Here is a 24,770-nt window from a genome sequence, read left to right as displayed (position 1 = left end):
CTCTCGCTTTCCAAAGACCTACTTCAATATATTCCATTTTCCAGCAGAAAACTGAGCTCATTCCCCAGAAGAAGAAGAAAAAAAACACACCAAAGATTGTTTTTCCGCACCACAGTCACGTGCTGCAATTGTTTCTGCTGCAAGCAGCCGAAACTTATCTCAATAAATATTCATGAACTGTGTTGTGAATTCACTTTTCAAGATCACAGCCTGGCGGGGATCAGGGTGTTCGGGAGAAAACAGTGCAGTCCGGGATAGTGCAATCAGATGCTTGTACGTGGCGGCACTCTACCGTTCGGCGATGGTGGCACTGAAACTTTTCCACAATTTAACAAAACCTCAAAACAAAACGAAATAGCCCAGTGGGTGCGTTTTGGATGCTGCAGCAGCAGCAGCAGTTGGATTGTTTGGTTGGGCAGATTTATGTCAACGCGAGCTTTCACATAAACGTGTGAATTCATAAATTCTCAATATGGGCGGTTCGTTGTTTGTTTTTTGCTTTGCAATGTTGGATAATGTGCATTTCTTCTTCTGTTTTTTTTTTTGTTGTTAGTTCGAAAGCATTAAATTGTGTGATCACTGGGCGGAAAATGGTGCACAATTAAGTACGCGTCACGTAGCAAGGTTTGTGCAGATTTGAACTCCCAGCATGTCATTTTTAAGGGAGAGAGGATTCAGATAGAAAGCGGCAGAAGTTTCAACTATAGTGTGGAGGGTGCATAAAGGATTTTAATGTTGTTTTTTTTTTTAATATTGCAACTAGAGTAATTAACATGCATAATGATGGAATGGAATGGTACTGGTGTATTTGATAATTAATTATTTAACGCAATACTCATAACAGTTGGATAGACTCGTTAGGGAGTTACTCAATTGCTTTCAATGGGAAACCATGAACAATTTTTTGAGCTTGTCAAATGAATGTTTACTTTATAAGCAATTTCTAGATGAATAATTATAATAATTGTACTGCAAAACGATAATATTCTTATTGTTTCATCAAACAGACCTGAAGTTATCCATTATATTAATTATTACAAATTACAATGCCGATCAAATTGATTACACATCGAAAACAATCAATGTCCTTTATAAAACTGAAAAAAATAATCCCTACATCACGCACGTACAACATCACACATCGACACGGATGCTTAAAATCGATTGCACCCGTTTTGGGCGTCATTAAGCTACCAACGGGGTCACACACATGGCCAACCTTACGTAATGGATGGGAGAGCGCGCGTGTTTGCGTGTGTGCCTCAAAGCTGTCACGATACACACATTCATCAAACAGTTTACCGCCGTCTTTACACGCCCGCCACAATGTATGAATAATTTAAAATATGTTTAATTAAACGCCGCCCTTTAACTCTCTCTCTCTCTCGCCATACCGAAAGCCTCTTATCGCATCGCCCATAAACGATCGTTACTTTGCACTTACTAATGGGAGTCTGCGAGCTAATGGGAAATTTGTGTGGGCAGTGGGAGAGGACGACAGAGTGAGGGAAAGGGCTGCTGCAAATAATTTATTAACTTGCGAATCATGACCCACTGCACACCCAGGCCCATCGTAGCAACATCCCAGGGTGTTCGCTGGTACTCATCCTGTTCTCTCGAGCAACATGCTAGCATGGTTGTGTCACGGTCCTAGCTGTAAATCAATCTCATTTTACACATAACCACCCGCTACGTAAACACGAACACACGTCACGATCTACAGCCTTGGGTACACACGTGCACGCTGGAAAGTTGTGCATTCGATATAGTTTTGTTCACATGCCTAAGTTTTAAGGAAAAAGCCATAATGAGAACGTCAAGAAGCGCTTTAGTAAAAATCCTCCCCGGACTATCAGATACATTTTACCGATAGAGCAGGCGTTTTGTGAAAATTCCGGGAAAAAGCTTTCTTGTGGAAAACCTATCCAAAACCATGGACAAAAAGGTTCACCAACCCAAAAGCCATGGTATGGCACAGGAAATTTATTCGATTTAATTTAAAGCATTCTACGCGCCACTAAAAAGTCCGTCGCCTCCTTTTTGGTAGCCTGGTTGGGCCTGGTTTGGCACTCCGCATCGGGAGCGCAGATGAAAAACTATCCTTTTCCCCTTTTTACATCTTGCTTTTTGCTTTCCTTTCCAGCTTGGCATAGCGGTCGGGTTTCTTGTGCCACCGATGCTGGTGGAAAACCATGACGACATCAACCTCATCGGTGATGACCTACGGCTGATGTTTTACATTGTGGCTGGCTTCACGTCCGTGCTGGTCGTGCTGGTACTGTTCTGTAAGTAATCCTTGGTTCGTCCTACGGTTCGGTCCCTCAGTAGGGCGGGCGGTAGGTGATGATGGTGGAGCGCTAGCGGTGTAATTAAAAGCAGCACTCGGAAAAATAGGCACTACAGTAGTGCGACCGTGTGATTCGTCATCCCAATCTGCCGCACCGGAACGGACTGTGTACGCGGTTAATTAAAAACTTCTTCCTGTTTGGTTCGCTCGCTTTCCCCGGCGTCTCGTTCGCAGTCTTCAAGGCGGCACCGCCGACACCACCGTCCGCTGCACAGGAGGCGACGAAAACGCCCAACCCGCTGCAGTCGTCACCGTTCCTGCACTCGATCAAGCGCCTCATGCTCAACCGGAACTACGTGCTGCTGCTCATCTCGTACGGCATGAACGTGGGAGTGTTCTATGCCATCTCCACGCTGCTGAATCAGGTATGTCTGGGTGCGAGGTGAAGGGGAAAGCATAATAGATTATACCAGAAACTTAAAACGAAAATAGTGGGCAATATGTCGGAGATGTCCAAATATTATTTATATTATCACGAGCATATCTACCATATGAAATAGTAACATCAAAGTTTCACTTATCCTTAATGTTCCAATGTTCACTCCAATGATTTTTTGCGCTCCCAGTAGTACACTTTACCAAGCAACAGATGGCGCTGCTAAATTCAGCCCCATGCTTTGCGGGTAGCCTATACACCAGGCGCACTTGACAGCTTTTCATCCCGAAATCCTTTAGGAAACCACCCACGTACAGGATTAATGTCCCATCCGACTTTTCATCATCATTTTCGGGACGCCAGAAATGAGCTTTTACCATCATTAATTAAATAACTTTTTCTCTCACCGATAGCCAGTGTCTCGCACACACCCTGATTCCTCTTTAATGATAGACGGTTAGGTTAATTTAAAGGGAATGAACTCTCTCAACGCTTGTCACTGATGGCATTCACTTAACTCCCGGAGGTCCTTTTCATCATATATCCCCTCAAGGCACTTGTACCGTGACCGTTATTAAGCCCCCTTTTCCTTTTTTTCTTGTGTCTTAACAGATCGTCCTGACGCACTATCCCGGCCATGAGGTGGATGCGGGCCGCATTGGCGTGTGTATCGTGTTCGCCGGCATGCTCGGATCGGTCGCCTGCGGTATCGTGCTCGATAAGACGCATCGATTTAAGTGAGTGTCATTGCGAAAGTGTAGCAAAACAGTAAAACATTTAACACGTTTGTTGCTTTTTCTCCCCCGGGTTCGTCTCTTTCATCAGAGAAACTACACTTGCCGTGTACATTTTCACCATGATCGGTATGTGGATCTACACCTTCACCCTGTCGGTCGGTCACATTGCTGTGGTGTACGTCACCTCCGCCCTGTTGGGGTAAGCAACTCTTCTCCTCTCTCCCTTGTCACTGCGTATGACAAGCAGCAAGGTGTGGCTTCAACTCAACTATCCATTATGTTCCTATTTTCCCTCTTTTTTTTGCATAAACTAGCTTCTTCATGACCGGCTACCTACCGGTTGGGTTCGAGTTTGCAGCCGAGCTGACGTACCCGGAACCGGAAGGCACCTCGACCGGGTTGCTGAACGCGGCGGCCCAGGTGTTCGGTATCACCTTCACCATGCTCTACTCGGAGCTGCTCAACACGAACGGTGACATCGTGGCGAACGTAACGATGGCTGTGATGCTGCTGGTCGGTTCCGTCGTAACCGCCGTCATACGGTCCGATCTGAGGCGCCAGGCCGCCCAGAACCCGAACCCGTAAGGCGACTCGCCTCCCGCAACCCAACGGTTAAGATAAGTGAAATGTTTTAGCTTTTTAGTGGTTTAAGGTTTTTCGCGTCGGCGGAAGGAAGAAGACGATCGTGATGGTGTCTTCTTTGTCAGGTTTGTGTCTCGCCTGGGGCGTAAAATTTTGGCATTTTCATATTTGTTGTTAGTTAATTTCATTTATTTAGGAACATTTCAAGCGAAACTGTTTTTTATTTAACATTTAAAGGAACAAGGATGCGTGCAATAATTCTCTATTATATTTAAAACATTTCAGTTGCCTAGAAACTCAGCCAGCAAAGCTGTGAGTTTATCTAAAACAAAGAAAAAGCTTAACCGGAAAAGTAACATTTGTCGAACAACTGGAGTTGAAAAACTTTCCAAAAGTAAAAGCCACATCAGCAACCATAAAAGGGATCCAATCTTCGTTCACTAATTCAGCGCGATAAGAAAAAGTTCCGACTTCTCTTTAAGTTGCCTCTCCATTTTCCGGTCGTTAAAAACCGATCCAGATTATTTCGATGATGGAAATCAATCCCACCCTTTGCCGGCAAGTGATCCTATCCTATTTTCTAAAGGTACAAGCGCAAAACAAAGCGAAGCAAGCAACACAAAGAACGCGAAAGAAAAGCTACTCATTGAGGCGCTTGCTTGGTAGCAAAGTGTGGCTAATTTTCCAAACAACTAGAAGCTTTCCCTTCTCCTCCATTGTGCCAAGCGTAAATTAGAAGGTCAGTGTGGGTGTGTTTTTTGCTTTCGATTTTTAATATTTTGGCTCTCCACATTTCGCTGTTGAATTTGGATCGTTTCATTTCCTGAGTTTGTTTTGTTCCGATACCCTTCCGGGAAATGTTGGGAATCCGGCATTGACCCCGAGAAATACCACAAACTCTTCGCAAGCATCTCTGCTTATTTTTGCTCCCACTACTCAAAAAAACGGACGTTCCCGGTCGTTACAGTTTTACCCCTTTTCTGAAGGGTTTGTAATGGGCTTTTTCCTTTACGGAAGGGATAGAAGTTCTCTATTTTTTTCTCTCACTCTCTGCCATTTCACTGTTGAGCGATATTTTGGGGCGCTTTTCGGGGAGGGTGACCAAGATTTAAGTGTGTCCTTCGCGCTCGTGTAACCACCAGCAGCTGTTTGGTTTTATTTTCCGCTGTGCTTTACGCTTTTTTTTAGGTGTTTTATTAACGAGATTGAGGATTCATTGGGAACATTACGGTTCTACCAACATTCCTTCCTCCTTCTCCTGTTTGTTTTATTTTTACAGGATCGTTTGATTTGTTGTCTCGAAATAGACTAGAGAGCAAGACGGAAAAGGAAATCCTTTTCAAAATGGGAAATCATTTCATAGCAATCGGCTTCACTCGGCTGGTGATACATGGGAGTTTTATCTGAGAAACAGAAAGCTGAAACTCTAGTGTTGTTGACATTGGCAAGGATAACAAATTGTGAAGACTTTAAATTTAAAGTCTCATGATTCCTTTTTTGACACTGAATAGAACCATATTTCTAAACATTCAGTCAATTAATCATTTTATCACAATATTGGGCTTGGGAGAAAGGATATACCATCATTGCCATTCACTCCATTCTCTTTCATACAAAAAAGAGTAATTAAGCTCTACGTGTTTTATCTATCAACCTTTGGTAATGGACAATACAGAATGTTTGATTAATGAGGTTTATATTCATTCTGGAATATTCCCATTTAATAACTCCTCCTGGTCCATATTACTCGAAGCAAGTTTAGTTGGCGAGAAACAGTTTACATTTCTGTTTGATTCATTCCAATTTGTTTGCCAACCTACACTGAACCGAAAGGAACAATTAGGCACTTGAACAAAGGGAAACATTCATTTGTTTCCTAGAAATCGGATCGGAATGGAACATATTTTTCCTTCATTATCCCAACGTTGAACTGCAATTCCATTTTCATTCGTTTTAAGAATAGGTACACACAAGACTTCTTTCTTCAATCCTTGCTGTGAGTTTCTGCCGCATTCTATACCCAACGCCAGCTCAACAACATCAACGCACACTCAGAAATCGATGAGCCTTTCTCTCTCCTGATCTCCAGCCTGTACGAAAATCCCACCCCATGGCAACAGGATTTAATATCATCAGGGTGCATGAAAGCAGAACCTCCCGCTCGATAGCCACAGCCACAGCGAGTGGTAAGTGTGACACAAATTGAATTGCTTCCAACCACGGCCTACAGGCCTCCACGGTTCGTTGCGTACAGCCATGTAACCCTTTTCGCCCTGCTACATGGAGCTAGGCTTATCCTTAGCTCAGTGACACACATCTAGGAAAACTATAATTAACAAGTCAATTCAAACAAGCTCGCTCTCTCTCTCTCTCTCGCACGCAAATGCTTCGCATTCGAATGGACACATTGCTACAAGTTTCTGTTTTATCCAGAACTAGATGCAATCAAAACGCAATACAGTCGACCATAGCAAAGTGTCAAGTGATTGGGAAAGTGTGGAGTGTAATTAATTTTCCTTACCATTTGCTTTCGTGCTCTTTAGTTCAAGTGGAGCTCAGTGCGATGGGGTTTGTTTGAATGCACCCGAAGACGATGTTGTTGTGTAGCAACAAAATTGAAGCGAAACGATTTTAGAAGTAGCACCTATTCAACCAAGCGCAAAGAAGCGTGTTGCGTTATAAAGAGAAGAATTTCATATTGGACTTCATGTTGCACGGGGTATTGTTAAGCCAAATGCTAGCTGAAGTCCGCACACATTATGAGAACCCCATCGGTACAGTGTATTTCGTATAACAGCACAAACTAGCGATGAGTGTGTAGAGACCTACAGCCTACAATAGCTTGTCGTTCGGAGGGGCGTGTTGTTGATTTAGAAAAAAAAGGGAATGTATCTTAGCTTAGTGATCAAATGATGGTAAATTTCTAAATTAATTGCCACCATTTGTTGGAGGCAATTATATAGAAAAAGAAGCAAATCAATAGCTAACAAGCACAAAACCATGAACCGTAGAGGAAAAGTAACCCATCCACAGATGCGTATTTATACTCGCGCAATGTAAAACGGTAGTATTAGCTGTGATAACCAACAAACAAATAAAAAACTACAAACACACACAAACATATAAAAATAGCTACAACCTGTTGAGCTGAATGTTGATGGCCGAAAAAAAAACAAAATAATAACAAAAAAAAATCATAAAAAATGAGACTTAGCATTAGAGTTGGAAGATAGTAAACACAAAAGACATTACCAGTAGAACTGTGGACAATAAATTTATTACAGGAGTGGCGGTATGTTTGACGGTGGAAGCGATTTACAATCGTTTTTCCGCTCAATTGGTTCCCGTGTATAGAGAGAAAGAGAGAAAGAGAGTGAATGAAGTAAAAGGAAAGCGCCGTAATGTATGCATGTTATATTTACAGTAGATTAGATTTAAAAGCTTTGGAGAGGAAAAAAAAAACCACACAACAAACCAGAAAGACTAGAATTGCATGATAATAAACCAACAATGGGATGGAAATGTTTAGCAATTAAAGAGTGTGTAGTCTGACTGTTCACTAGCTGCATTCCTCCGCATCCCGTAACACTTTAATGTTCAGTGTGTCGATGGAATTCAACCCCGTAGAGGAGATAACAACACGAAACCAACTACAGAAACAATAACACACAACAAGAAAACTGCACCATATACAAATATACACACGCACAAACCCAACCCAAACTATACCCAATGACAATACACACCAAATACCTAAACGTGCAAGACACCCACAGATTTTAAACTAGCGTAGCGTATTTGTGCAGAGAACAGTGAGACGAAAATATTTAGCTAAATAGAAACGAGTTGTTGAATGCTTACAAAAAAAATGTTTAGCCACTAGAGAGACTATTCGAGCGAACAAGATAATAAAATGTCAGGCACAAAATGACACAAAAAAAAACAAAACAAGACAAGCATGATAGCGTATTTAGTAAGAGTATTTATACGTGTGATTTTTAAGACAAAACTTGCACTTGTTATGGAATGAAAAAAGCAAAACGTGACAGTAAAAGGCGACAAGCTGAGCACGTCAAATGGAGCTGGATGGGTTCGTTCCCTCCCTATTGACGGTCCGCAGGTATTTTGAACCGAATGGTTATGGATTGTAAAGTCGGTAAGCAACCATTATCCAAATCCAAAGACAAGCGCTAATTGCGGGGACGATTGCGTTGTGCTAGGTGCCAAAATAAAAGTATAAATATAATAATGTTTAACATTTAGTATAGAAACAAACAGAAAAACAACAACAATAACAGCCACAAAACTATATTTAATCGACGTGTTACTAGTTTTATATCGATTAGGTAAAAGGTAAGTGAATAAGAGAAGAACAAAACGCATTGGCAAATGGTTAATTGTTTACTTTTCAACAAAATAAAAAGAAACAAAAAAGACGTTAAAAACATTTGAAAACCAGTAGACTAGAAAAAAAAACACGGGAAAAAGTAAGACAATAAATAAAGGAAACCAGTAAACGAAAGCAAGATGACGTGTTGTGAACGATCCTAATGGCAGTATTACGAAGGACATTATTTCGATAAGATGGTTATAAATGACAAATTGGCTTTGAAATAGAAAAAAAGAGCGATTGAGCATGAAAAGAAAGCAAGCAAAAAGTCTAACAAGTTTAATACTACAATTGTACGAAAAAAAGCATCTAACTATATCTTCACTTCATGTTAGAACTAAAGCTAAACTCTTGGTAGAAGTCTAAACTAGGCTAATAAGCTAAACGAAAACTAAACTCTTTAACATTTAACATTAAATCTCGCCAAAAAGAAAAACAACACACACACACACACTAAATGGTAGACCGAAACATGAAAAACAGTAGAATAAATAACAAGAAAAACAGAAAACAGAGACCAGTAAAGGGCATCGTTAGAAGCTACAGCCTATAATTTCCCGCTCCTTCCCTGTTTAGAACTGCAATATGTCTATTTTACTATCCAAAACAAACCAAAAAAACAAAAAGCCAAACAACTTACAGTGTGTGCGTGTATTGTGTCTGTGCTAAAATAAAGTCATCGTCATCGTAACAATTTATCAATCCCTTAACATTATACCGCCACCGAGAGTTATGTTTCTGTATTCATCCGAAAAGCTCGTCGCCTGTCGATTCGAAGTAGTTCACTTCAGCTTCAGGAAGTACGTTTTGCGGGAGTGAGCGTTTCGAGTGTGTTGGGGCACTTGAAGCTTCGTCTTTTCACTGGCAATAAATCTTATGCAAAATGTTCAACCGAAACTTCTTAGGCCTTATGATCGCATGCTACACATCGCCGCATGCTTCTGGCTCATTGTGCTTTTGCTAACGCCCTTTGTTCGCTGCTCTTCAGAACGGATGTTTCCTCTTACACGGTCGGTGAAGTGTGAGCAGTGAGTAAGTGTCCTTACGGGCGGACGCCGTCATCACTTCACCCATTGTCAGCTGTTCCCCTTTTGTGCTCGGAGACAGGATACAAGACACAATGAAGATGAGGTATCGCGTTTCCCGGTTGACTTGTATTTGATCTTTGCTCGGCTTTGGCTTCACTGCTCTGGAGTGGCGGGTAGAGTGACCATTAAGCTTAACCAGCTATGTGTCACTGAGTCTGTGCTGGTCGAGAAGTCTTATCTAGGCGAAGATATGTTTTCCCCCTCCAGGCGCCACGTATGACCTTCGCACTCACGGCCATGCGTTACGTGTACATTCCGGTTCTGCATGATTTATGATGAATTGTTACCCGTTTTGATACATCGGCCCTAACCTGCATCGCGTGTGCATCGTGCGACGAAACGTTGGCTTTGTCTATATCCCATAAAGCGCACCATCGCACGGCACTCTATAATGATCGTTTGTTACTCCTTAGATGGTAAGTAAAGCGCACTCCGTAACAAATGTAATTAAATGATAAGAAAACACTTTCCCACTTCCGTCTGGGTGAAACTTTCGCACGAGAAGTTTAAATGGTGCCCTCGAGCGCTTGAACAGAGCAATTGGTTCAATCGAGCAATGTGGAAAAAGTTTCATCCCCTCTCGCTCTGTTTGCTATTTTAAGAAAGTAACGATGAAAGTTGTGTAACTATGCTGGAAACGATTCCAAAGCAATTATGGCATTTATTGTTGTTTTTTAAGAGTAATGGTATGATGATTACTTATCAAAACTACACCACTGAAAGCGTTGCATGTTAGAAGAGGGAGAGAGTCATAAATACCATTGATCAATCTAGGGCTGGACGTTGCGGTATTTTTCTTCACATAAATTTATTTTAACGACTAACTTAAACCTAGACGGATTGCGCGCGTCCGATCGCTGCCGTTGCCGTTCGTGGAAGAAGAAGGTTCCCGCTGTTCGGGCGATCACCTTTCATCCGTTGCCCTCTCACGCACACCAACCAACGCGTTGATGGCCGCCAAATTATGGCACTCTAATTATGGCATTGCTTGTATTATTGCTGAACTCTCTTTCATGCAATCTCCTCCGCCGATCCTAACTCTTATGTATAAACATCCTCCCCCCCCTTGATATGGCATATCAACAAATCGATTGCTACCGGAACAAGCACAACACAACAAACTCCCGTCAGAACGGTGCAACCAAAAATACAGACTGCTGCATGTGCATTCAGCGCTATCAAACTATTCTCCTATCAATTTCTCTTTGCTCAAATCAACCTCCTCTGAAGCTGCGTTGTCTATTGACGATGGTATCGGTAACAGGCATATTTTTGTTATGGGACGTTTGTATATACCCTTACTGGTGCGCACAGATACTACTCTCGTTATTCCGTCCCTTCCAGCATGCGTCTCAACAATACGTGCCAAAGGCCATCGGGTTGCGGGTAACAGCTCATCGATGAGAATGACCATCCTGCCTATCGTGAACTGAGGATTCTGTTCATGTCCCACCGTGTCCTTTTGCAGCTCCTGCAAATATTCGCCTTTCCAGTGGACCCAGAAACGCTGCACGTAGGCTTGTAGCTTCCAATAGTGCTCCAACCGGTTTAAGGGAACGTCACACAAGTTGGGTTCGGGAAGTGCTTGCATGGAGGTGCCGATCAGAAAGTGGCCCGGAGTTAGCGCCGCCAGTTCATCAGGATTTTCTGAAAGAGGAAGCAACGGTCGCGAATTCATGACCGCTTCGATTTGTGTTAGTATCGTATAAAGATCTTCAAATGACAAACGAGATGCACCGAGGATACGATACAGATGTCTTTTTGCTACCTTCACCGCAGATTCCCACAGTCCGCCGAAATGAGGAGCCCTTGGGGGATTAAAGTGCCATGATATGCCTTGGGACGTGCAGAACTCATTTACTTGCTGTTCTTCTTCCTTTCTAGCGATGAGCGATGCCAATTCTGTTATTTCGTTACTAGCTCCTTCGAAGTTTTTTCCGTTATCCGAGTGAATGTGACACGGCTTACCACGGCGAGCAATGAATCTTCGTAGCGCTGCTAAAAAGGCTGATGTAGACAAGTCACATACCAGCTCGAGATGTACCGCCTTTGTAGCGAAACACACAAAAAGGCAGAGATAAGCCTTGCAGGCGGCCGCTCTTCTGTGTACCGGTTTTAAATAAAATGGGCCGGCGTAGTCGATTCCCACGTTGCTGAAAGGTCGGCTAGGTGTCACTCTGGATGCGGGTAGCTGTCCAATTCGCTGGCATGCGATAAAAGGATCCGACCGAAAACACCGGAAACATTCCCGCGTTATGCTTCTAACTAATCGTCGAGCATCCAAAGGCCAAAACTCCTCTCTTATGTTGCTGATGAGATTTCGCCCTCCAGCATGAAGTAGTTTCCAGTGATAGTGAACCACTATGTTGCGTGTAAACGGATGCCCCTTTGGAAGGAGAGCAGGATGCTTTGACTGGAACGGCAAATCAGCTAAGTTTAACCTTCCTCCGACTCTAAGCACACCTTGGTTGTCCAAAAACGGGTTGAGATTCCTAATCGGCGAGTTTTTCTTTATAGGTTGGCCGTTCCGAAGGGCTGAAATTTCGTTTCGGAAGGCATCGTCTTGAGCAGTCTTGACCAGAAATGCCTTTGCCTCCTCATTCTGCTCTGGTGTCAATACGATGGATACCGGGTCACCAGCAGGCTTCGTTCTAGCCTTAAGCCTTAGATTCTTTATAAATCGCTTGCAGTATGCAATAATGTGCAGTAATTGGGAGTATGATGACCACCTTTTGAACCAAGGGTTAACTGCAGGCGATGCGCTGGCAACAGCAACTAGCAAACGCGTTTCCTTTTCGATACCGGTCGGTAGTAGAGGTTCAGATGTAGGCCATTCATTAGAAGGTAGCGCCAGCCAAGCTGGCCCAGAGATCCAAATGCTGCTTTTTATAAAATCGGGTGCCGTCATGCCCCGCGAAACGAGATCAGCCGGGTTCTGCTGTCCAGGTACATGCCTCCATGTGTGGCCCTTCGTACATTGTTGAATGTCTGCTACTCTATTTGCCACATATGTTTTCCAGGTATTTGGAGCTGCTTTGATCCAATGTAGTGTAATACTGGAATCGGACCAGAAATGTACCGACTGCACAGGAAGCTGAATGGCTTTGGCAATGTGCTCGTACAGATGAGCCCCTAATACGGCACCGCAGAGTTCTAAACGAGGCAGGCTTATACGCTTCAATGGAGCTACTCTAGATTTCGATGCAAGCAAAGATATTTTAATATTCCCCTCGGCATCCTCGCACCTTGCATAAACGCATGAGCCATATGCCGACTCTGAAGCATCAGTAAATATGTGCAGTTGCACATTCGATCGTAAGGCGAAACAGTATCGTTCGATTCTATAGCAAGTCAGAATCTCCAACTTCTCATAAAAATCTTTCCATTTCAGCCCAAATGACTCTGGTACAGTCTCATCCCAGCCAATCGATAGCGCCCAAAGCTGCTGCATCATTATTTTTGCTCGCACTACGACAGGAGCGATAAGACCCAACGGGTCAAATAATCGAGCTATCTCCGAACAAATGCTCCGTTTAGTAGAGGGTAACTGCAGTGGCTTGATGCTTGATGCAAAGCATAAATTATCGCGCTCAGGTTCCCAGCAGACACCTAGGGCTTTTATAGTTTCGTCGGTATCAAACTGCAGTGATGATTTGGTTCCGATTTGAGAAGCATCGAGCTCTTGCAAAACCTCCAAACGATTTGAGGTCCACTTTCGTAATGGAAAGCCGCCCTTTAGCATCATTCCAGTTAGCTCCGATCGGAGCTGTATAGCTTCCTCAACAGATGATGCCCCGCCAATGAAGTCATCTACGTAGAAATTGCGAATCGCACGACTAGCAAGAGGGTAATTGCTTCCTTCGTCCTGCACTAATTGAAGCAAGGTGCGCGTAGCTAGGAAAGAGGAAGGAGCCAAACCGTATGTGACAGTATTCAGTTCATACTCTTTTACTGGTGATGTTGATGAGAATCGAAACAATATTCTCACTAATGCGCGGTCATCTTCATGCAAGAGGATTTGACGGTACATTTTTTCGATATCTCCGACTAAGGCCACAAAATAGGTGCGAAAACGCAAAATAATGTCCAACAGCTCATCTTGCACTATAGGTCCCACACATAGTGCTTCGTTGAGGGAGTAGCCTGTAGATGTTTTCGCGGAGCCGTCAAAGACTACTCTCACCTTAGTAGTGGAACTGCTCTCCTTTATGACTGGGTGATGAGGCAGATAAAAGGTTTTCGTTGGGCTTGACGCATTTTCATTAACAGGCTGCATGTGTCCGAGATCTATATATTCTTGCATGAAGGCATGATACTCCTTCTTCAATTGCGAATTTCGGGATAGGCGCTTTTCTAATGAGTAGAATCGGCGCAACGCCTGGCCTTTTGACTCGCCCAAGCGTACCGAGAACTCTGGATGTTTAGGCATCTGCACCACGTATCGTCCGTCACTATTTCTTCCAGTCTTCGATCTATACAGCTCTTCGCAATGCTTTTCTTCTACTGAATATGGTTCGCATGCATGTAGCTCCTCTGCCTTCCAAAACTGCTCTATTTTTTCTTCTAAAGAAACCATTGATACTCGTGTTGGGTTTGAGTGAGGATTAACGACCTCCTCGCTGGCTGGACCGACTACAAGCCACCCAAACACGCTGTTGATCAGTATTGGTAATTTATCTGCCAGATAAATACGCTCTGCAGTTGGAAAAAAGGTGTAAAAATGCTCTGCTCCGATTATCATATCTATTGATTCGGCCTGATTAAAATGAGGGTCCGCCAGGGATAGTCCAGGCGGAATGTTCCAGCGGCTTATATTAATGTGGTGGGAAGGAAGTTTTGCAGCTACTTCATCCATTAGCAGGAAATTTACTCCACAAGAAAATTGGCTGGTGCGAGATCGAATTTCAGCATACACGGACTCCCGCACCCTCGTCGTAGCACAACCAGCACCTTTAACGTCAATGTCCAATCTGGAAGTAGGTAGACCTATTAATTTTGCCAATCTTTTGCTTATTAGGTTAGGTTGTGATGCACTATCTAATAATGCTCTTGCTGGATGGTGATTGCCAAACGCATCCACAACAATGACAATAGTAGTGAGTAAGAATACCTCTCGTTGGTCCGCTGCTCGGTTTTCGTTTTCCAATGCTGCTGTGCTGTTAAATGAAGCGCTAGGAGCTACCTGAGGGCTAGTATGTAGTGTTCGGTCGTGGGTGTGCTGCCGGCGTACAAAATCAAAGGAGTGCAATAAAGAATGATGTTGCTGGTTGCAATGTTTGCACCGATTGGTCGAAGGACAATCTTTCATGCTGTGGTCGACTCTTAAACAATTAATGCAGAGACTCTTCGCTCGCACTATCTGAAGGCGCTCAGATTGCGGAAGTCGCATAAATTGGTTACAGTACCATAATAAGTGATCTAGTCGACAGCAAGGACATCGTTTGGTATTATTTGCGGTGTACGAATAGTACGAAAGATGCGAAGAAGGCCTTACGGCAGGCACCGATGTAGAGCTTACATCCGCAGATTTACTCATATAAACAGAGTCTAATGTTTTCATTCTTCTCTGCAGAAATTCTATTAACGCCTCATATGTTGGCTTTTTCATGCTAGCTGCCTTGTCTTCCCAATGTGTAAGAGTTTCCGCTGGTAGTTTGGAGCACAAAACATATTCTAACATTGAGCTCCATTGGTCGGTTGGCTCTCCTAGCTTTTGAATCATTTTTACATGCCGATTAAATTCATCTACCAATCTATGCAAGTCAGCTGACGATTCTTTTCGTAATTGTGGGATGCCGAACATTTGCTTAAAGTGCATCTTTTGCAGAAGGTATTCATTTGAGAATCGCTCCTTGAGCTCCTGCCATGCGATGGAGTAATTCGATGCGCACAATGGGATCGACTCTATCAATCTAGCGGCCTCACCAGTTAATGAAGCTCTCAAATAATGGAATTTTTGAATATCCAAAACGCTTGCATTGTTATGAACTAATGCTTCAAAGGTATCATGAAATGCCATCCAGTGCATTATATCACCGTTAAATTCGGGCAAAGAGATGGCTGGTAATTTAACGTGGTTTTGAATGGGAGAGTGGCTTGGGTTTTGAGCGTGGCTTGAGCCAAGCTCAGAGCTAACGGCTTGAGCTGTTTGAGTAGGCATGTGCGATAGCATGGCGCTTTTCATAGCTATGAACCTTTCCTCAAAATTATCCATCAACTCCTCTTCTTCTAGCTTCTCAGCTTCACTGGGCGCTAACAAACACAATTGCGTATGAGCCGTTTCAAACTCCTTTTCCATACCTTCAATCGTTTGGAGCCTGACAGGCACGAGATGCTTGTGTTGTTCAGGCTGGAAGTTCGCTATGAAAACCTCATTTCGTTTCAGCTTCGTGAATAAAGAATTCAACCGTTGTCTTAGGCTCGCAATTTCGGTCATCTTTATACTTGACCTGTTGAGATGGCAGGATTCGGGAAAACAGTTGCAATGACGATGGCAGGGAAACACACACAGATGATGACGGATGGCTGTTCCAAACTGCGACTGGCGGGAAACACACGATTACGAAGACGGATATCACACGCGCGAAAACAACCGGTTGCGACACGGAAGATAAGCTGACGTTTTCTCACATTAATGTTCAACGGATTGGACAGTAACTTAACTTTAGTGTTCTTTGTAACAAGACGTTACACGATTCAAAGACGAACGAAATCTTATATTATAATAAAGGCAAGACGCCTCACAGCTTTTTTTACGCGACTGCGGTGAATCGCTGAATTGTATCCAAAAACGCGATGGCTGCGGTAGAACGCTTCTTATAGCTTTTACGATGGCCGTGGCAAGACGCCGAAGAAGGCGGTAGTTAGTCTGTCTTGTTGGCAACGGACTGAATACGACGGAGACGCGGACACGCAATCAATGACGAGTAATAAACGGCACGATTGTCCCTTTGCAGGTTGAAATTTCACATTTACTGGCCGCCAAAGTTCGTACACTCAAACACGTATTAACGATAGTTCCTTTGCACGGTACGCACTAAATCACAAAACGAAACAAAAAAAATGCTCAACGAATAAATCTTTTCACTTAGCGCTTTTCGAAAAAGGTTTTCAATCCTGGTCACGGCACCATATGATCAATCTAGGGCTGGACGTTGCGGTATTTTTCTTCACATAAATTTATTTTAACGACTAACTTAAACCTAGACGGATTGCGCGCGTCCGATCGCTGCCGTTGCCGTTCGTGGAAGAAGAAGGTTCCCGCTGTTCGGGCGATCACCTTTCATCCGTTGCCCTCTCACGCACACCAACCAACGCGTTGATGGCCGCCAAATTATGGCACTCTAATTATGGCATTGCTTGTATTATTGCTGAACTCTCTTTCATGCAATCTCCTCCGCCGATCCTAACTCTTATGTATAAACAACCATCATTTTGTTTGAATAAAACTGATTGAAAGGCAATTGTTTGTCAAGTTAATTTTGAACGAAAGTAATGTAAATAACTTGGCGTCTCCATTGAGTTTGAAATTAAGACAAATCTTGAGTTGTAACAATTTTTAATATTTTTTTATTATGTGGATTGGATGATGATACTTAATGATGACATTTTAAATGCTTAAACTTTCTAATAAATATATCATAGGTAGTAGTTTGGCTAGCTCACACCAGGTGAAGAAGTGCCATTCCAGTTAGCAAAGTGCTTCCCAATGAACACAAGCAACATGCTCTCTTGTTCTAGTCAACAGACAAACAACCATCACACAACAATACAGGGTTTCCCATGATTTATTGGTTGGTTCCCATCAATTTTTGGTGGGTTCCCATATTGTTTTGTTGCGTTCCCACGATATTTTGGCCATTTCCCAGAATTTTTTGTCCAATTGTATTGATATCCAATCAGAAAATACCAATAAATTATGGGAACGAACCAAAAATCTATGAGATACGATCAAAGAATCCTGGAAACGCACCAAAAAATCATGGGAACTGACCAATAAATCGTGGGAAACCCTGTAGTATGTGCTTAATTTGTTCTTTGAAGCCGCATTTCAACAAAGATCCCCTGTTCCCATGTTGATTGCAACAAAATGTTAAATTGGGGGCGAAAATCGATTACAAAATAGCCCCATTCTTTGACTAATTGCTCGTTGCTTTCATCACAAAAATGAAGCGCTATTAAAAAGTACTGACTCAACTCGACACAATCTCACAGAAACCGATACACAAAACATCAATCCAACACAGTCATCGCTTCGGCCCTCCCAGCACAACACATCACACCGACACCGGCAGCGTGACAAATGATTTTACCGCGTGTGAAATGAATCCACCGTTTTGATTTACTGCTCCCGGTATCGGATTGACGGTTCACCACGCGCACTGCACAAACAAACCTCTGCAACTCTGCGCTGACTGCACTGCAAAGCCATTTATTTGCACAAAAGCAGTAAAGCACGCTGAAACGTTAAATCTCCCTACATAAACATTAAGCAACGCGGACCGAACACATCCTTGCCTTTTTGCACCCGCTAATTGAGGTTCAGGTTCGAGGTTTTCTTCTCGAAGCTATGTTTTGTTCGGCTTGCCAATGAACCGAGATGACACACGAAGCTCCTAAACATAACCACGATGAGTCAGGGCACGGTTATTCGCCTCGGCAGCGAAACCCCAAAACAAGCAACATTTTGACTTCGCTGAGATAGGGGCAGGGTTGTCACATTAGCATCATCTTAATCATCAACATCATCAACAACAACAACAGCTCGCATTCCCAACCGGCTTTTGTATTGGTGTGAGAGCATCGATCGACTGTCTGTTGCCGGTTCGTAGGGAGCGATCTGCCTTTAAAAGATCGTTACGATCGTGTCCGGCTTAAACAAACGCTACACAGCTACCGTTGGAGCGAAGTGTTCAAAGTGTGTGTGTGTGAGAGAGAGAGAGAGGGACATAGAAGCACCGCGAAGGCTATTTTTGTGCGTTGCGATTGTATTGTGAGACGCACACGCGGGTTTCGAAGACAATTTAACGCCGGCAAGCGAACAACGACGTGCTAAACGTGCTAGTCAACTGCCGGTCGCGAACCAGTCCGAGTGAAGCCGTGCACGGGAAAGGAACAACTCTGCAGCAGCAGCAAAAGCAGCAACTTTAAAGTGTGATTCGTTGGTTATTTTTTTGTGAAGCCTAGCCTGAAGGTAAGTTGATTCAAGGATTTGGGGTAAATTGAAGCCAATTGTGAAGGTGAAAGCAATTAGCGTTTGGTATTTTGATTCAATTTCAATGCAAAGTGACGCAGAAGAAGGAAGCGAGAGATAAAAAATGGCATGCAAACGATTAACCTGTGGGTAAAACGATAACATTGAATAAGCAATGTGATTCATATCTCAGTAATAGCCGTAGTTTCTTGGAATCTTTTTTGACACTAATGGGGCTCTTAACCTTGCTTTTACTGTATTTTCATGCAGCAAACGATCATATTTGTGTGATCTTGAGGACCAAAACCGGAAAAAAGGAGTTTTACCAGATTAAAGACCTGTATATGAAGGCTATTTTAGAGTGCAACTTTAAGCCATTCAATAAGACTTATTGTATGCTGCCTTTAGGTAATCTATTTTTATATGAGCACTCGGTGCATTTTGTTAAAGCAACGTTACTGTTTTCAATACCAAAAATTAAATCGGTGCTACAATAAATGCACCGTGCTCCAAACTAATAATGATAAGTGACCTGAATTTGCAACAGGCAACAGTCTTATCGGAACAGTGAGTCACCTTGAATTGTGATTGAAAACCAGCAAAAAAAACTCAATTCAAAGACATCGAATCTTATCAACACTTCTTTGCGATTAAGTGCATGAAAAAGATTACCGATACACAATGAATACGATTTTTAAAGTGTTGCAATCGTAAACCCAGCGGCTCAATGAATGAACAAGAAATTGGCAAACATTGAAACCACACAACGAAGCATAACCATTCCCATGGTCCCCCCTTCGTACGCGTCTGGCTAATGTCTAGTGATCAAAACTAATGTACTCTCGTGCACAGGCGGAAGCATGGTGGGGGGTATGGCAGAGGACAATAAATTATAACAACACCCACCGAATGCAAATTGCACTTGCGCCTGCGAAGCGTGTGGAGTTAAAAATAATAAAAACAGCGACTTGCTGCTGCTGTACAACCCTCCACACCGAAACCATCCCGCAACGATCACTCTAAATTACATATTAATTAAGCGTACATTAAGCAGCTGATGATGGTAGGCAGCGCACAACGGACTAGAGCATTTGCAGCCTTTTGCTGCGTGGATGCTGCGGCTCAAATATCAGTCTGCATCGTGGGCCGACAGTGAAGGGCCTTCGCGGAATGCCTTCGCGAGACTCTTGGGTGGGTTTCGGTTTGTCGGGCCAGCTGAGTCACGTCTCGTCCGTTTCCGGTGCATGCATGCTCTTGAGGAAGGAGGGCAGTTTATGAGTCTGTTTCAAATAAAACAAGATGATTCATGTTACCAATGGTTCCTGCCGATGCAGCGACATCGTAACGATACGATCAACGCGCGTGACTGCTGCTCAAAATCCCATCGCCCATTGCCATGGAGACCGGTGGTGCGCGTGCAGCTTCCGCGAAACAGTTACGGGGTGCGCCAGCACGAACCAACCTTGGCCGGGCAATCGAAACAAATGTGTGAATGTGTGATGGTTTTATTGCATTAAATACCTACGCTAGTTTGGTGCTAGTACGCCAACGGCAGCAGTATTATGGTGGCGAAATGTGTACCCTTGTCCCCCCGGGTATCAGCGGCAGTTGGTTGCATTGCTGACGGTTGTTGCTGATTCATTGAGATTTATCATTTCTGCACCTTTTTCGTAACCCCCCGTAGCAAGAGATTGTGCGTGTCAGTGCGTAGGAAGAAAGACGTCCAAATGCGAATGCGAAACAGATGGAATCGAATTTATGGCGCCAGGTGGTCAGTGTTAATGGAACCTAGGACCTGGCAGCTGTTGCTGCTGTTAGTTCTCCGATGATTATTATTAGGTGTTTGGCAAAGTTTTGATGCTAATTGCTTATGGGATGTATATAGGGACATTAAATTGCAATTTCGAGACCAAATGGAGCTTGGTAAGGACATATACAATAGTTGTCTTTTTATTTACATTTCGTTTCGTTCACTTTAATTACCATAGGGTATAGAACTGTTGAATAATCTCACTTTAAATACGTGTTCCAGCCCTTCTCTAACTAAACTCCATCCAAAAAATGGAGCCATGAAATCCTCTTTTGTCAAACAAACGAAACAACGAGCAACGACTGTACCAAAGCTATTCTATTTTGTTTAATCCCTTTTCCACGGTTTTCACATTCAACAATTAGAGTTCAGTTTTTACGTGTTTTATTGCCTCCCCGTTTTTATCACGCTTTTCCGCTGGATTTTTGCCATTTCTATGCGCCAAAGTTGAAAGGATGGTTTTTCTTTTATTTCATCACGATGTGCTATCTCTTCTGGTAAATAAATCACATAACATACGAGTTTTTCCCTTTTTTTTTGCGATGGCCATGAAAAACGGGGAGGCAATTTCTCATACTGTCCACACCTCTCAGTGAACGAATTTTAATACACAAAGCAAAAGCAGTGGCACAAAAGGATGTGCGCGATAGAATGGCGATCCATATATGTGATCAATGCTTTTACATTTCACAATTTTTCATAACTTTTGTCGCTCTTGCATCATCTTATACACAAGTTGTTCGTGTTTTTTTCACAAACGACCCCAGAATTTTGATCGTAATTGGTGACATTTGTCGCACAAATGTGACCGCAGCCAAGCAAACGCTTCTCGGCGAAAGAGTTCATTAAATACGCGAGCGCGCGCGAAAGAAATATGCTGCCTTTTGGCTAATGTTTGTGCGATTTTTACACCATTCTCCGCCCCACAAACCGTGGCCATAGGAGGAGAGCGGGGGAACGCTTTTGTTCTAAATTCATATTCACCCAACAATTTTAATGTCTGCTCGGACACCGGTGTCACGGATTGTGCTCCATCTTTCCGCTCACAACTCACACACATGGCAGCACAGAGGAAACCTACACACAACTGGCCGTGTACAATTTATAATGGCACCCGCGTGCCGGGAGTAGGAGCGTGAAAAACCACGCATATTACTCTTGTGGTGTTGTGGCGTTAAGAGTGGTGGTGCCGTGGTGCTGTGTGGTCAAGCAACTACCCGAGAAGGAATGCTAGACGAGCGACACATGTTTCGCGGGCCGTCCCGTCCGGCTGCAGTGCAAGATCGGCAGGAATGTTCTTGTCCACACAATTATGCCTCGTTCGTCCTACCTGTGTCGAGTGGTTGGGCGTTTATTTTTCCTTTGAACAGGGTGAACTGTGTTTGAAGAATAAGCATTTGGGTTGAGGAGCGTGGAAAAGCAACCGAATTAGCTCTAATTATTACGGAGGAATGCGACTGGTGTTGTTGTCGGCTTAACGATGACATGCAAAAAAGTTAGCATGTATTGGTTAGCATGAAAAGATTGATTGTTGAAATCTAAGCATTCATGTAGACTTCAGATGATCCTGAACTCAAACTGAACGAGAGTATAATTTAGTATAATATATACCTTAAAATTCAATACGCATTTGTATGTCAAAAGCTTGTCTTTTACACCCTGCACCTTAACGATCTACTAATTACCATTGCTTTCGGGCTCTTAGCAACAGGTACAGTAGAGCCGTTAGAGCTTTTTGCCAGACCTCTGATTTGCTCAAGCACCGGATGCATTCAGTTTAATTTAATTCCCATCTACTCTCCCATCTTCGGCATGCCTTCCATCATCAGGGAAATGCAATTCTGGCTGACCTTTTCTTGTCTATCGTGGTCCCTTTTGCCCTCGAGGTGGAAGTGAGTTCTTTTTTGTAAGTGTTTGTGTGTGTGTATGTGTGTGGGCACACCAGTTAAGGGCTACGAAGCGTTGGAAGTTACAGTCGTTTTTAACACGCTTATCAGCCTTTTCTTTGCCTTCGGTATCTCCATGCATAAATCATCTCCTTTTTTAGCATTCCATCGCTTATCGCTTCCTATTGAAAAAAGAAATGCGCTTTGCCCAACGGCTCAGAAGAAGTGCAGTGGCTGACTTTGCTTTAGCAAAAAATCCTGCTTGATGTATTTTTTTCATTATCTCATACCCATTTGATGCTTTTCTGCTGTTGTTGCAAACTTGTACCATTCTTTAGTTTCTGTCCCGAAACAACAAACAACCGCTTGTAATTAATGCGCCCCCATTTGGGCACGTAATTGGACCCAATTAATTCAAATTAAACACAAACATCCCTGGTATGACTAACACCGGGCAGGCTTTTAAAAGCAAAGCAGCAAAAACAATCCCCTTAAAACAGCATCACTCTTTGGCCTGAAGTCCTTGGGCGCGATCGTTCTCCCCGCTGATCCGATGCTTGCGTTTAAAGAACGCCCCAAAGCCGACCATTCAAGAGGAAAGTAAATAAACAATGTATCGATAAAACACACACTCACACCCAAACGAGCATAGTTGGAGGAAATCAAAAGCAAAGCAAAAAGGGGAAAAAACATCATTTCTCATCATCTTCATCACGGGTTCGGTACGGTTCGATTAGGACACACACACGATGGGGAAGATTCGACGGCAATCAAACCCCTTTCTTGTTGAAAAATGGACCGATACCTGATCAGGTCTCGAAGACGACACTAAAAGGGCAACGGAGCGAACCGGCTTCAACAATCGTGGGGTCTCTACTCACGGAAAGACGTGAAAATGAAGTGCTCCAAGCAGAAGAAGCCGGTTTAAAAATAACGCCCTCGTGGTAGACGGCCAACACGGTTCACACGCATTTTCCCGGATTTTCCCAGCTCAAACTCGTGCTCGCTCGCTAGCACACACTTAGTCACCCGTTTGCTCGAAGTGTTTGTTTGTTGGAAGAATAGAACAAGGGTGTTGTGTGGCCAAAACTGCAACCCAATCGAGCTCACCCTAACTCCTAACCTCAATCGATTTCGAGTGTTTTGACAGAATTAGGTCTAGAGACATCTTCTTCTTCCTTCACCGCAAACCTCACACGTCTGTTTTGGTTTTGTTTCCCCTCCCCAGTATACGCAACGATGGCCCTTGCCGAGAACACCACCAAGACGGAAATGACGCTGACGGAAACCTCTACGCCCGTCATCTCGAAGGAGGTGATCACCGAGCGGACGACGGCCGACGGCCTGTCGGAGAAGAACATCACCCAGTCGAAGAGCTACGGTTCGGCGAGCGAAAAGTCCATGGTGGAGGAGTCGGCCAACTCGATCACCAAGAAGCACGAAAAGTCCGAATCGGCCTTCGCGTCGGAGCGCAGCGTTACCGAGTCGGTTTCGGACGGTGGTGCACTGGCGTCATCGCTGCTGTCCTCCTCCTCGCTGAGCAGCTCCGTCACCAGCAGCAAGGTGGTGTCGTCCTCGTTCAGCTCGTCCACATCGTCGTCGATCTCGTCCTCCATCAAGTCGTCCTCGTTCGATTCCAGCACCGCGATCGACGAGTTCTTCAAGAACTGATGATCGGGGGGGAAGAATCTCTCTCGCTTTGTGATCACTATTTTATGTTGTATGTGTAATTTTGTAATCCCCATTTAAAAAAAACCAAGATGTGCTCAGCAGAAACAAATTGTAACCCAAATGAGGTGGCCTTTCATGTACATCTCCCATCTATCTACTGTCGTTCGAATGGATCAACAAAACATAACATAATCGCTAGCATCAACAATGTGTTCTGAGTAAAACGGAAAAGGAGGAGAATGGAAAAAGGAAAATAAAGAAACAAAATCAACTCAAACACACGACACGGAACGGTGTGTTGTTGCAAAACTCATTGTTGTTTTTTTTTGGTTCCCTTACATACACGAACAAAAACACGGTTGTTGTCCCGCACGGAGATCAAGGACAATGCAAACGACCGCTCAGCGACAACCGTGGAAGTGGCTCCGCTCGTGGCGATGTGCTAAAATTACTCCGAAAATTCCTACATCAGCGTGCAATAAAACCGAAACCGGCATCGATTGCGGATGTATTTGCTTTTTTCACACACAAAAATTGGATCACGATGTGGTAGTTTGAAATATATACCAGCGTGGTATTAATTTTCATACCGCTCGGATGAAACAAAACGATCGCAAAAATTCCTACACCATTCCCGTGTGATATTTATTGACCTGCGCCACACCAGGTGAGATGTACTGTGCAGTTTGT

At 43.5% G+C, this 24,770-nt stretch overlaps 3 protein-coding genes across 7 annotated transcripts in view; 2 read left to right on the top strand and 1 right to left on the bottom strand.

The window, feature by feature from the left end:
• LOC120948705 (feline leukemia virus subgroup C receptor-related protein 2) overlaps positions 1 to 9,147 on the top strand; it is a 38,067-nt gene extending 28,920 nt beyond the window's left edge. For all 4 annotated transcript variants that reach the window (XM_040365339.2, XM_049607289.1, XM_049607290.1 and 1 more), the window contains 5 exons: positions 2,144 to 2,285; positions 2,522 to 2,712; positions 3,336 to 3,460; positions 3,549 to 3,659; positions 3,775 to 9,147. In XM_040365339.2, the coding sequence (XP_040221273.1) occupies positions 2,144 to 2,285; positions 2,522 to 2,712; positions 3,336 to 3,460; positions 3,549 to 3,659; positions 3,775 to 4,045 (840 nt within the window). In that variant the 3' untranslated portion in view covers positions 4,046 to 9,147. The remainder of the gene's footprint in view (positions 1 to 2,143; positions 2,286 to 2,521; positions 2,713 to 3,335; positions 3,461 to 3,548; positions 3,660 to 3,774) is intronic.
• Positions 9,046 to 17,026, bottom strand: LOC120950902 (uncharacterized). 2 transcript variants are annotated; one of them, XM_049607286.1, is made up of 2 exons: positions 14,631 to 17,026; positions 9,046 to 14,490 (listed from the first exon to the last, which is right to left on the bottom strand). In XM_049607286.1, the coding sequence occupies exon 2, from the start codon at positions 14,373 to 14,375 to the stop codon at positions 10,704 to 10,706; it is 3,672 nt and encodes a 1,223-aa protein (XP_049463243.1). In that variant the 5' UTR covers positions 14,376 to 14,490; positions 14,631 to 17,026; the 3' UTR covers positions 9,046 to 10,703. Both variants share the same exon structure in this region, with proteins under 2 accessions (XP_049463243.1, XP_049463244.1).
• Positions 17,027 to 18,441: 1,415 nt separating this feature from the next.
• On the top strand, positions 18,442 to 24,393 carry LOC120951151 (uncharacterized). The gene is made up of 2 exons (XM_040369699.2): positions 18,442 to 18,713; positions 23,638 to 24,393. Exon 2 carries the CDS (start codon positions 23,649 to 23,651, stop codon positions 24,078 to 24,080), a length of 432 nt encoding a protein of 143 aa, XP_040225633.1. The 5' UTR covers positions 18,442 to 18,713; positions 23,638 to 23,648; the 3' UTR covers positions 24,081 to 24,393.
• The last annotated feature ends 377 nt before the right edge of the window (positions 24,394 to 24,770 follow it).

This window comes from Anopheles coluzzii, chromosome 2 (genome assembly GCF_943734685.1).
Source record: "Anopheles coluzzii chromosome 2, AcolN3, whole genome shotgun sequence".
NCBI lineage: Eukaryota > Metazoa > Arthropoda > Insecta > Diptera > Culicidae > Anopheles > Anopheles coluzzii.
This window is presented reverse-complemented; position numbering and strand designations above follow the sequence as displayed.

Excerpts from the sequence above, each read along its gene's own strand:
- LOC120951151 (XM_040369699.2), top strand. The coding sequence starts at position 23,649 with ATGGCCCTTGCCGAGAACACCACCAAGACGGAAATGACGCTGACGGAA.
- LOC120950902 (XM_049607286.1), bottom strand. The coding sequence starts at position 14,375 with ATGGATGAAGTAGCTGCAAAACTTCCTTCCCACCACATTAATATAAGC.